The sequence below is a fragment of the Nerophis lumbriciformis genome, linkage group LG08, assembly GCF_033978685.3.
Source record: "Nerophis lumbriciformis linkage group LG08, RoL_Nlum_v2.1, whole genome shotgun sequence".
In the NCBI taxonomy this organism is placed as follows: domain Eukaryota; kingdom Metazoa; phylum Chordata; class Actinopteri; order Syngnathiformes; family Syngnathidae; genus Nerophis; species Nerophis lumbriciformis.
In genome coordinates this window covers 2,467,686-2,481,682 of record NC_084555.2, presented here as the reverse complement: position 1 = coordinate 2,481,682, position 13,997 = coordinate 2,467,686, and the positions used below count along the sequence as shown (strand labels likewise).

At 38.5% G+C, this 13,997-nt stretch overlaps 1 protein-coding gene across 1 annotated transcript in view; it reads right to left on the bottom strand.

Moving 5' to 3' along the window:
- The window catches only part of uggt1 (UDP-glucose glycoprotein glucosyltransferase 1), a 42,695-nt gene extending 30,105 nt beyond the window's left edge, over positions 1 to 12,590 (bottom strand). Inside the window, exons 1-7 of the mRNA XM_061968112.2 lie at positions 12,489 to 12,590; positions 5,040 to 5,181; positions 4,870 to 4,946; positions 2,289 to 2,422; positions 1,884 to 1,996; positions 1,638 to 1,812; positions 1,433 to 1,529 (exon numbers count right to left, since the gene is read on the bottom strand). Coding sequence (XP_061824096.1) covers positions 1,433 to 1,529; positions 1,638 to 1,812; positions 1,884 to 1,996; positions 2,289 to 2,422; positions 4,870 to 4,946; positions 5,040 to 5,181; positions 12,489 to 12,519 — 769 coding nt within the window. The 5' untranslated portion in view covers positions 12,520 to 12,590. The remainder of the gene's footprint in view (positions 1 to 1,432; positions 1,530 to 1,637; positions 1,813 to 1,883; positions 1,997 to 2,288; positions 2,423 to 4,869; positions 4,947 to 5,039; positions 5,182 to 12,488) is intronic.
- Positions 12,591 to 13,997: the final 1,407 nt, after the last annotated feature.

Below are 13,997 nucleotides of genomic sequence, written 5' to 3'. Positions count from 1 at the left end.
TTAAAACTGAAAAATAAAATCTGCATTTTCAATACATGAAAATGTGAATGCTGTGAAATGATGCTCAATATCACATATTTTACTCACTGACACACTCCAGATCAAACAAACACTTGTTTACATTTGTGAAACTAAACTCCATTATTTATGAAACTATGAAGTGTTGTGTCTCTTATTGGTATGTGAATCCATCCATCCATCCATTTTATCTTACACACACATTATTATACACAGTACAAATGATATAAATATAACATCATGCCTGTAATCTACATAATTACATAAAGACATTTAACAAAGTTCCTAACTTCAGTATGGTAAATGGCAATTCAAAGGCATCCCTGATACAAATCCTCGTTTTGTTCCTGGCTTTGTCATGAATAAGTTGAGAATCGTAACAACGCCTTTTAGATTGACTAAGGTCTGACATGTTTAGTAACTTTACCAGTGGCAGTACGACGAAGAGGGCGGTGCATAACTGGCAACCAGGATGTGACACACTCACGGACTACCTAATTGGATCAAACGGTGGAGGGCGGGGCAACGAATTTAAAACAATAACAACATTTCAGGGCTTTAAATCAAATTTTTAAATGAACATATCCCAGCTGAACCACCATTATCAGTTATAAAGGTATTCGAAAAGAACATGATGTATTAATGCCTTTTGACATATCAGGGCCATTTAATGATGACTTGACATAAAATTATTACATATGGCACCTTTAATATTCAAGTCATGAAATATAAATGGAGTATTGTTGAATGGTTATTTGTTGGATTTTATGGGCAGACTTTTATTTACGTCTATTTAATATTTATAAAAGCATTTAAAAAAATACATCTGTCCTCATGTCACAGTGTGGAAGTAGCAGAATATGATGTAGCGCAGTGGTTCTCAACCTTTTTTCAGTGATGTACCCCCTGTGAAAATTATTTTAACTCAAGTACCCCCTAATCAGAGCAAAGCATTTTTGGTTGAAAAAAAGAGATAAAGAAGTAAAATACAGCACTATGTCATCAGTTTCTGATTTATTAAGTTGTATAACAGTGCAAAATATTGCTCATTTGTAGTGGTCTTTCTTGAACTATTTGGAAAAAAAGATAGGTGTTTATTTATATTTATAAAGGATTTTTGAATTGTTGCTATTTTTAGAATATTTAAAAAAAATCCCACGTACCCCTTGGTATACCTTCAAGTACCCCCAGGGGTACGCGTACCCCCATTTGAGAACCACTGATGTAGCGTATGTAGCACTTGGCTTCACTTTTACCATGGTGGGAGACAAGGGTCATGGTGGAGAGTGGGACGGCACAACATTTTTTTCCTAGGGGTGCCGTAACAGAAACTATTTGAGAAGCTCTGGCGACCCCGAGAGGGACAAGCTTACAAAATGGATGGATGGATGGTAAACAGTGAGTATTTGTGTACCTTGGACTTGTGTGTCATCCTTTGCCTTGTACTCCTGGCTTTTGATGGCCAGCTCCACTCCAAATCCCGACAAGTAGACTCTCTTTGCACTTGGATCCTAGAAGAATATAAAGGGATGAAAGTATTTTATTTACTGGATATATATTAAAGCTCTACTATTATGGGACTCAAGACTCAGTGTGGGGCCTCAGTTGCAAACACCTACAGCTAGGTAATGTCGCAGCACGTAAGTAGCCAGGCCTTCTTCGACTTTGGAAATGGCAGCCCGGTGAAGCTCCTGAAAGTCTGGCTTTCCAAACTGGCCGTACAGGATAACGACAGGAGCGTCAGACTTTGATCCCGGGTATTTATGGTCACCCTTGAAAAGAAAAGGCTTTGGCCTGAAAGGGAGAGGACAGCGGAGGCAATCATTAAGTCTTGATGATCGTAACCTTTGTCTGTTTTTAATTACCTTCCCGGTGCCGTTTTCAGGAGGGCCGCCAAAGTGTCAAGATTGCACGTCTTCTCTCCGTGGATGCTGAAGAAGGCTAAACAACCGGGAGGGGGAGGCTCATTGGATGCAATCTAGAAGGAGAGCAGTGTTACCGCATGCGCGCACACGCGCACGCACGCACGCACACACGCACACACGCACGCGCGCACGCACACACGCACACGCACACACACACACACACACACACACACACACACACACACACACACACACACACACACACACACACACACACACACACACACACACACACACACACACACACACACACACACACACACACACACACACACACACACACAGAAACACAATTACAGTGATGTAGCGATGGGAATATGAGGAAAATAGTGTGACTCCACGCACCTGCTGGAAGGTGTGCACCGTTGCCGAGTAAGCTCTCAGAGACAGGGCAAACTTCAGCATGTTCACCTGGACGGAGCTAAGCAGGGCGCCAGCTTCCTTCACGATCAGGTTGTAATAGGCCTCGTCTGTGTCTGCTGGACGACGAGAGGCAAGTACGCCCGTCAGGGCTAATAGCAATGACTCATCCACAGTATAATTGTCTCATATAGTGGCCCAGGAGCATTTACTCAACTGCAGCGAGTGCCATGTAAAAATGGGTGATATGGTCTAAAATTTACAATGCGATAATTCTTGCAGCTTTCTGCGATACTGATGTACACCTTGATGTATTATTTGGTATATAAATGATAATCGAACTGGTTACAAAGGCTCCGAATCTAACTGCTGAAATATGCGGTAGCGTAATTTCCAGTAGTATTATTTTCTCAAAACTATTATTAATCTACTTGTTAATTTACTGTTAATATCTGGTTACTTTCTGTTGTAACATGGTTCGATTAACACTTCTGTTAAAATGTAATAAACACTTATTCTTCTGTTTGGATAGTCTTCAATAGTTTTGGGTGATACTACAAATTTGGGTATCGAGCATATACGAAGTAGTTATAGGGTCTGTTTGCAACTTGCTTACAGTTACATTATCTAAAGCAAAAAATAACATGAACACCACTACTTAGCTTATGTTACCATTAGCAGTTTAACAGAACAGATTTGTTTTAAAACTTTCTATATTTTTCACAATTACTATATGTAATTAGGGCTGCAACAACTAATCGATTAAATCGATTAACATCGATTATAAAAATAGTTGGCGATTAATTTAGTCATCGATTCGTTGGATCTATGCTATGCGCATGCGCAGAGGCTACTTTTTATTTTTTTTTTATTTTTTTATAAACCTTTATTTATAAACTGCAACATTTACAAACAGCTGAGAAACAATAATCAAAATAAGTATGGTGCAAGTATGCTGTTTTTTTCAATACTGGAAAGGATAGAAATTTAGTTTGTCTCTTTTATCTGATTATTAATCGATTAATCAAAGTAACAATCGACAGATTAATTGATTATCAAATTAGTTGTTAGTTGCAGCCCTATATGTAATACAAATTTTTAATCTCAGGGCATTCAATCGATCACAACTGGACTTCAAGTGGGCTTCATCAGTTTTTTTACCGGCCCCAAAACAATGATTGGTGTTTACGGCTGTCACTCAACCTATCTTCTAAATACGTATACGCAGGAAGCGCGTGCACACATACAAAAACGGTCCGAGAGAAGCAACAAACAATTTGCAGTCATGTTGTTGTTATGATAGAATATAGATTCAATTAAAAGCTAATGCTAACTATCCAAAACTCTATCATTAGCTACCAACACCCAAAGCTAATGCACGTACACATGTTACGTACGTACGTAGTTACGTTCTAAAATCCGTAAAAAGGGGGCATATAACGCTTAAAATAAATTGGAAAGTTAGCACCCTCTCGGCATCTGTAAATGTGGCAAACAGCCCCTTTAAAAGGGGCAATATTGGTCATACCAATGTTGATACTTCAAATGTTTAACATTATTGAATGATTCCATTTTTGATCACAATTATAATCAGACAAAAACACAGGATGGTGGTGTAACAATACCAATTAAATATTTGAATCATTTCCTACTATTGGCTTAGATTTAAATCCTTAGTTTTTTGCCCTTAAAGCCCTCTGTTGTCTAGGGACTTATTTCCCAAGTTTGTAGAAAATAATAAAAAACACTAGATTTCTTTGATCACAAAAAATATCAATGTAACCACTGTATTATCGTCCATTTAATGATACTACACTTGCTATCGTTACTATCGATATTTGTATCGATCCGCCCACCTTTGTACACATTCAAGAGCTCTAGCTTGCGGTTATTATACCTCCTAAATTGTGTAGTGTAGCATGTTTAGCTATTCCTCGTCCTCCAGTGATAATGCTACATGTAAGAAACATTGTATTTCCTGCTATGGAGGTGAGGATTGTTAACTTAGAAGTGACTTTGCAATGTGGGTGGACATTAGCCGCTAGCGAGGACACTACCTTGTATTGAGGACGTGTTTGCTCGCTTGTTGTTGTCAAATTTGCAGGACGCAGCAAGAATGTGTCATCCACAAGAATCATCACAATATAATGATAGTAATAAAATCGCCAGCCAAATTCGTATCATTTATATCGTAAATCGTCTACATCGCACAACTCGAGTGCCAGGCATCTATTAATGGTCAGGTGGGTTTTAGGGAGTCTTTCTATTTTAAAAAGACATTATCATTTTATGATAATGCATTAAAATGCATTGTTATTATTATAATATCATTAATGATAAATGTATTATTTTTATGATATAATTTAATAGCGTTATACTATTTAAATACTTTTTTATTTTCTTTCATTCTTAAGAACATTCTCTGACTTTATACTCCACTTTAAACCTAAAGCTTTAGCGATGCAACGTCAGTGTATTGTGGTAAAGAGAGTTTATGAAGCATTTTTTTTTACCTGTATCGATAAAAGACCGCTTCCTTTGAGATGCAATGGTGACTTTTACTTACCATCTTGCTCTTCTATGTTCTGATTGGCCTCAACGAAATCCCAGAACTTATCCTGGCTCTCTTCTGCCAGGAACTCACTGAAGAGCACCACACAAAATAAAATTGTGATGAGCCTTACATAACATTCAGGGCATTTTAAAACACATTTATATTCAGTATCAGTGCCATACCTGGCCTCCAGCAGCAGGGGTGTGTCATTCCATTTGGCTGTAAGGGTGGTGGTGACGGCCTTGGAGTCGGCCCCAGCACAAGAAACAACCCAGAGCAGCGAAAGCTGCAAGATCCAAAGAAGCCACATTGTCCAGCCTGCACCTGATTACAAAAAATAGATAAGCAATTTAGGATTGGGTAGACTTTGTTTATTTCACAATGGAGAAATTATGTAGCTGCAGTGCAGATTTTTAAAAAGTCCACAAAAAATACAGTAAAAACAAGGGCTGATTAACATATTTAATGACAATTAATTGCATTTTGTTGTTAGTTAACTCAAAACTAATCGCGATTAATGGCAGATAGATATCATTTTTCATCATTAATAAGTGGACCCTAAACAGATCATTTTCATTTTTTAATACCATGACTGAACAATTAGTTTGCTTTAATTAAAGGTGTTTTAAACATTTAGCTTTTTTTAAACAGCTCAACACAAAAATGGACATGAAAACGCTTTTAATGACAATAAAAAAAACCTTTGTGTTGGTGTCTTGCCATATTTTGTAGGAATATATAATTATAAATTCTGCTGTAGGAGCATTTGCATTCATAGGAGAGGAGCTACACTTCCATGTTTAGATACCAATTTCACACATTAACACAAAATGTGGATTTTTACGATAATGTTTTGATTGTCAAAGATGTTTGATAATGTAAAATGTGAAATTGTTAGCTAAATACATGCTTCTGATGATCTGTACATTATATGTTGTACACATTAATCATTAATTTTGCTGCCTGTCAATGTCTTCAACTTATTTTTTAATATTCAGCCTGCTAAACATTCTGAAATTGAGGACAACCTGAGCATGTTATAAAATAATATACACCTTATTTAAATCTGCCACAATATTCCACAAATTATGCAGTAGCATTTATTAAGGCAGAAATATCACAGATTACATTAAAAAACATCTTTGACAAACAAAGCATGACCATTATGTACGACATTTTTAATTATGTTACTGTAGTTAGACCGGATGTGACACATAACGCTAACTTTGTGAAGTCGTAAGTGTGTGACTGTATTGAGAAGAGGTGTCTTGACATGTTTTGACGACATGACAAGAATAAATAATATAATTAAGTCCTTCTGCCTCTGTCTTTCCTTTCTGCTGAGCTTTTACCCCAACTAACCAAAACAGTTACAGTAACACTCTATATTTTATGTTGTCAATGCAGTAATGGCTCACGGCAATCGAAGATAAAATATTCTTGTCTTGTCGACTTGCCAGTGCTCTTTGATATGGATTTACATAATGTACCATTTTCTTTCTGCATTTCTGCTCATTAATTTCCCTTGCTACAAATTGGCCCGAGTGTCAAAAAGGACATGTGAGGGTTAATCGCATGTCTAACAAATTATCGCAGTTAAAGGAACTAGCCCTAGTAAAAACACATGAAATCAAGAGGGAAACATCACACCAAGGAGGATATAAAAGAGCACAGAGGTGCTTCAACCAGCTACCATTTCAGCAGCACAATTTCAAATTACATGTAGGCTTGAGACAATATTCGTTGAGTCAATTAATTGACGGTAGATGAAAATTAAGTCAGTAAGTTTTCCGGCGTCGATAAATCGCCTTGTGCACGCGTCAAGAGCATTCACGCTTCTCGTTGGCTTCAGCAGCTGCGTGCGTTGTTCTATAGTGGAATGAAAAAAAGGGGAAGAATTCTCTTGTCCTTCATAAAGTGCGGGGCCACACAGTGCAACAAGTTAGCTGGTGACCAAAACATGTAGTTACAAACATGGACCAAATGATCACAAAACCAAATGCCGCTGCACCAGGGAGGGAATATTTCAGTTAAACCTTTTGAACAAGATGAGCCTATCAACACAGAGTAGCCAGTTTGTCGAATGTGTTCGAATAACAAACATGGACGCCCACTTGAAACCCAACTACCCAACAGTGCACACACAAAGAGGCGTTCGCCGTTCGGTGAACAAGTTTGGTCAGTGTAAAATGGTGTGCGCTCACAGAAAGTGTGGTTAAATTTACCGGCAAAGACATGCTGCCATTTAATACTGTTGAAAAACTAGCATTTCTAAAAGTACTGCAAGCGTTTGACAGACAGCTGTCGTGTCATGTCGGTGTTCCTCACTCAAAATCTGCCAGACTGAAGTTTTTTTTGCATGACTTGTTAATTCATCTGCTTGTACTGTTACTCTGCACTTTTGTTGAAAAAGGTCCGAACTTGATTGTAAGTTAAGTAATGTACAATTCTACCTCCGCTTACATGTCCAATATTGTAGTGCAACTTTGTTTGTCAATCTTTTTTTAAATTTATTGTTTTGATTATGTATATTTGAGGGTACCCCACCCACTCCTTAACATATTTGATTGCTTTTGGTTGTGATTTTTATTAAAGTATAACATTTTGCCAGCAGGCAAAGAATATTTTATTGTTATTATTTATTTGTTTTATTTAACTTGGAGAGAAACGTTTACATTCAAATTACAATGATAAAATATACAAGAAATACAAGTTTATTGCATTTGAAATTATATACATGGATTATTAATATGTATTATCATTACATCAGTGGTTAATTTGGTATGAAAAGAAAGATGACAATAATATTGTTTATCAGCAATAATTTGTACTTTCATTATTGCTTTGAATGGGAGCGTGGCTCCCACTAAGATGGCAAACATTGCTTAGCACGGCTGCTACAGCTAATCTAATCATATATACTGCAGTAATTCTCTCCTGCATTTGATTTTGTGTTTTTGTTGGCATTTGTAAGACTTTTTTTTTTTTGCATTTATTTTTGATATTGCAGTATTTTCTAATTACATGTGATTTATCTTCATTTTGTGTTTTTGAATTTTCGACCATTTCTGTGTTTTGGAGCGAAACAAAATAGTGAAGACATGTTATGAATCATAAAATTTTAAAATTAAATTACCACTGATAGTCACACACACACACACACACACTAGTTGTGGGAGGTGAGGGGAGCAGTGAGCAGCAGCGGAGCCCACGCTCGGGAATCATTTTGGTGATTTAACCGCCAATTCCAACCCTTGATGCTGAATGAGAGGTAATGGGTCCCATTTTTATAGTCTTTGGTATGACTCGGCCGAGGTTTGAACTCACGACCTACCGATCTCAGGGCGGACACTCTAACCACGAGGCCACTGAGCAGACAAATATACAGCTTTATTGCAGTGAAACTTGCCAAGGGACATGTAACCAAATATTAACATTGCTGTCTGTATACTTTATACATTTGGTTACATTTTCAGTAGACCCATAATAAATTCATAAAAGAACCAAACTTCTATGGCTGCAACAACTAATCGATTAAACCGATTAAAATCGATTATAAAAATAGTTTGCGATTAATTTAGTCAGCGATTCGTTGGATCTATGCTATGCGCAGAAGCTATTTATTTTTAAAAATGTTTAAATTTTTTTTTTTTTTATATAAACCTTTTTTTATAAACTGTAACATGTACAAACAGCTGAGAAACAATAATCAAAATAAGTATGGTGCCAGTATGCTGTTTTCCCCCCAATAAAATACTGGAAAGGATAGAAATGTAGTTTGTCTCTTTTATACGATTATTAATCGATTAATCGAAGCAATAATCGACAGATTAATCGATTATCAAATTAATCGTTAGTTGCAGCCCTACAAACTTCATGAATGTTTTTTGTGACAAACAAGTATGTGCTCCAATAGTGAATAATATTTCTGTGTTTTGGAGCGAAAACAAAATAGTGAAGACATGTTATGAATCATAACATTAAAATGTAATAAAACAATGAAAGTACCACTGATAGTCACACACACACACTAGGTGTGGTGACATTACTCTCTGCATTTGACCCATCCCCTTGTTCCACCCCCTGGGAGGTGTGAAGGCTGATTGATTGATTGATTGAAACTTGTATTAGTAGATTTCACAGTACAGTACATATTCCGTACAATTGACCACAAAATGGTAACACCCGAATAAGTTTTTCAACTTGTTTAAGTCGGGGTCCACGTTAATCAATTCATGGTACAAATATATACTAACAGCATAATACAGTCATCACACAAGTTAATCATCAGAGTATATACATTGAATTATTTACAATCCGGGGGGTGGCATGTGGAGGGGGTTTAGGTGGGTGGGGGGGGGGGGGGGGGGGGGTTCTTTGCTATTAGCACATTTCAGTCATCAGCATATCTGAGAAATGGACATTGTAACAGTGTAGGTCTGACTTGGTAGGATATGTACAGTGAGCGGTGACCATAGTGAGCTCAGAAAGCATAAGAACAAGTATATACTAGGGGTGTAACGGTACACAAAAATTTTGGTTCGTTACGTACCTCAGTTTAGAGGTCACGGTTCGGTTCATTTTCGGTACAGTAAGAAAACAACAAAATATACATTTTTTGGTTATTTATTTACCAAATTTGTAAACAATGGCTTCATCCTTTTAACATTGGGAACACTATAATAATTCTGCCCACGTTAATCAACATTAAACTGCCTCAAGTTGTTGCTCAGATGAAATAAAATGACAAAACTTTTCTTCTACATATAAAAAGTGCAACATTAAACAGTTTCAAGTCAACTCATCATGCTTAATTTATTACAGCATTTGGGAAGCCTGTCGTTGTTTTTTATTATGTACATGTTATATTTTTATCAACATGTGATAGCAGGGACCCTGCCATTCAAAACTAGGCTGCTGCATTACGAATGATTAATGTAACTATAGCTGAAAAAATAGTACAATAGCAATAGGAGAAACTATTCATCCCTGAACATCATGGAGTTCATGTAGGCACACACACACACACACACACACACACACACACACACACACACACACACACACACACACACACACACACACACACACACACACACACACACACAGACACACACACACACGCACGCACACACATCGCAAAATGAGCTAACGTTACGCTAAAAACTAATTAGCCTTCACCCCAAGCCAGGACTGCGAGCGAGCTGAGCTGCAGTTTAAGTTTCTAGAAGGTCAACGGGCTCATAGTAATGTTACTAGTAGTTGACTGGGAGGTGTTTATTATAATTTGGGGAGCGTCCGCTGCCTGATGCTCACCTGCTAAACACCTATCTGCTCGACGCTGAAGCGCTAACTTCATGCGCTCGAATACACACTGCTGATTGGCTGTTACCGCTCTGAATACGCACTGCTGATTGGCTGTTACCGCTCTGAATATGCACTGCTGATTGGCTGTTACCGCTTTGTATGTAACCAATCAGATGGTTGTGTGGGTGGGACAATGCTGGGTGCTGAGACAGAGGCCGAAGAAGCAAAGCAGCTTGTTAAGACTTTAGCTTAGAAACTCGTTCGGTACACCTCCAAACCGAACCGAAACCTCCGTACTAGGGATGTCCCGATCCAGGTTTTTGCACTTCCGATCTGATACCGATATTGTTTTTGCACTTCCGATCCGATACTGGCCTATCCGAGCATGTATTAAAGTTTAAAGTTATTTAGCCTACTTAGTTGTCAGAATCATGTTGAAAAGGGTTTTAGTACTCTTGATAACAACTAGCCAGCTGAATTATGGGAGTTTGGATAATACACAATGGTTGGTAACAAGAAACTGACCTGTTTATTCAAGGATAAACACAAAATAGACAAAATTATACATGACAAACAGAAATGGCATCATTGAACTAGGGCTGGGTGATATGGCCTTTCTTTAATATTGCGATATTTTAAGGCCATATTGCGATACACGATATATATCTGATATTTTGCCTTAGCCTTGAATGAACACTTGATGCATATAATCACAGCAGTATGATGATTCTATGTGTCTACATTAAAACATTCTTCTTCATTCTGCATTAATATATGCTACTTTTAAACTTTCATGCAGAGAAGGAAATCACAACAAAAAAAAAACACTATTTTTTTCATACGGTGTTGATGTGGAAATGTTTGCCTCTGCATTTTGTTGGTGTGGACGTGTGGCACCGAATGGAGATAAGCGTCTCGACAGACGTTACAATATTTGAACAATGACGACGAAAACTGTTTTCTCTGTCGTGTCCGTGTGTCGAAAATTGTTATGCACTTATTTTTTTATTTGATGTTGTGCGTGGCATAGATTTGCCTTGCGCAGAGGACGCTTGAGCACAGGCGCGCACCTTAGAGGGAAGGTTGCTCGCACGGCTGCGCTAGCATCACAGCTAACGTTAGCCATGCTGCTACCTCTCTGCTGGGAAAGGGCGTATACGTATGTGACGTATGACGTGACAGTATGTGACGTGTGTAAGAAGGTGCGCTTGCTGTCTGTGAGAGGGAGACACAGGAAAGAGTGAGAAGAGCCTGTCGTGTAATGCCAGCAGCTAAAAGCAACTGCGTGAGAATCCACAGACCTGTGGATGTGTTGAAGGTGGGCTGGAAAATGCGGACCGGAAAGTAGGGAGCAGCAGAAAAGTGGAATGTAATATTTAAAGCGGTGCGTTGGAAAACACGGACCGGAGTTTTTTAAAAACTGGATCGGCATTTTCCTATGCCTTGCCGATACGCATTTTTTGCAAATATCGGCGGCCGATCCGATCCAAATATCGTTACCGTTACACCCATAGTATATACATTTGATTATTTACAATCCGGGGAGGTGGGATGTGGTGGGGGTAGGGTATTAAGCCAGGGTTGTAGCTGCCTGGAGGTGTTCTTTTAGTGCGCTTTTGAAGGAGGATAGAGATGCACTTTCTTTTACACCTGTTGGGAGTGCATTCCATTTTGATGTGGCATAGAAGGAGAATGAGTTAAGACCTTTGTTAGATCAGAATCTGTGTTTAACGTGGTTAGTAGAGCTCCCCCTGGTGTTGTGGTTATGGCGGTCATTTACGTTAAGGAAGTAGTTTGACATGTACTTTGGTAATGGAAGGCATAATGCCATCACTATTTTCTTAGCTAGTTTTAAATATCATATGTTAGAATAATGGCAGATCAGGATGTTTTAGGTGCACTGGGAAGCTTCGCTGGTAAACAAAAAAACCCTTCATGTCGGGAGCCAATAGGACCCTTCAGCGTGGCCCCTTCGTCCAATGACCGCACAGTTTGTCCATCTTTTCTATTTCAATGACTGCCCGCTGCGCTGTCATGTAAAAGCATAATAGGAACACACACTTTGCATTGCATAAGTAAAAAACCTAAGAATGATACAACTTCACGCTGTTATATGTGTAAACATTTCTATCAGTCATCGCCATTACAGCTAACCGCGGCAGCTAGCTAGCAAAGCAAACAGCATAGCAAGCTATACGAGTCTAATAGTTACAGGTTACACGCTGCGCGTTTAAGGTAGTGGTTCCATTGTATTGTATAACCGCCATAAAATGAATGCTTTATGGTAGCGTGCTATGTGAAAATTAAAGTATTATTTTTCTCACCGAAGCCGGCTCCGTAGCTTCCTGGATTCATGATCAGTTCGGAGGGGTCCTCGCTTTGAGTTCAGGTAACCACACATTTTGCCTGGTCAAAATGACAGGAAAACATGCCATAATGAGTCAAAACAATGTCGGGGCGCCACAAAAATACGAAAAAAAAAAAAAATCCAACAAAACAAATATACCCTAACCCTCATGCCGCCATTAAAATAATATTTTTTTTTAACTTATAAAATGTTTTTTTTTTTTAAAACATATAATTTTTTATTTTTTTAAAACATCCATCCATCCATCCATCTTCTTCCGCTTATCCGAGGTCGGGTCGCGGGGGCAGCAGCCTAAGCAGGGAAGCCCAGACTTCCCTCTCCCCAGCCACTTCGTCCAGCTCTTCCCGGGGGATCCCGAGGCGTTCCCAGGCCAGCCGGGAGACATAGTCTTCCCAACGTGTCCTGGGTCTTCCCCGTGGCCTCCTACCGGTCGGACGTGCCCTAAACACCTCCCGAGGGAGGCGATCGGGTGGCATCCTGACCAGATGCCCGAACCACCTCATCTGGCTCCTCTCGATGTGGAGGAGCAGCGGCTTTACTTTGAGCTCCCCCCGGATGACAGAGCTTCTCACCCTATCTCTAAGGGAGAGCCCTGCCACCCGGCGGAGGAAACTCATTTCGGCCGCTTGTACCCGTGATCTTGTCCTTTCGGTCATAACCCAAAGCTCATGACCATAGGTGAGGATGGGAACGTAGATCGACCGGTAAATTGAGAGCTTTGCCTTCCAGCTCAGCTCCTTCTTCACCACAACGGATCGATACAGCGTCCGCATTACTGAACATTTTTTAAAACAGTTAATTAATTTTTGCTCAGGACAACAATTTGCTCAATTTCTGCTACTGTTTATTGCGGTGTGTTTTTCAACCTTTTTTAAGCAAAGACACATTTTTTTCATTGAAAACCCGCCAGCAGAAAACATTAAAAAAAATGAAACTAGGCAGCCGATATTGACAGTACACTGCAAAAACTGAAATCTAAGTAAGATTAAATATCTCAAATAAGGGTGATATTTGCGTATTTTCTGTCTGATAAGATAATTCTTCTCACTAAGCAGATTTTATGTTAGAGTGTTTTACTTGCTTTAAGGGTTTTGGTCCTAAATGATCTCAGTAAGATATTATAGCTTGTTGTTGAGATTTGATGACCTATATTGAGTAAAACATGCTTGAAACTAGAATATCAACTGATGCAAAGCTGTGTCAAACACTCACTAGTATAAAACTACTTTTTTAAAGTAATAATTTCTTACTTCAAGTTTGAAAAAAAAAATCATGATGTATGCATATCATTAAGTCAAGATAATGGCACTAGCACTTACTTAATTTAAGAATATTTTTCAACATATTGAGCAAAAAGGTTGTTTTTTTTATACCGAGAAAAATGCACTTGTTATTACTGAGAATATACTTATTTTAAGGTATTTTGGGTTCATTGAGGTTAGCTAATTTTACTAGTTTTGGAAAG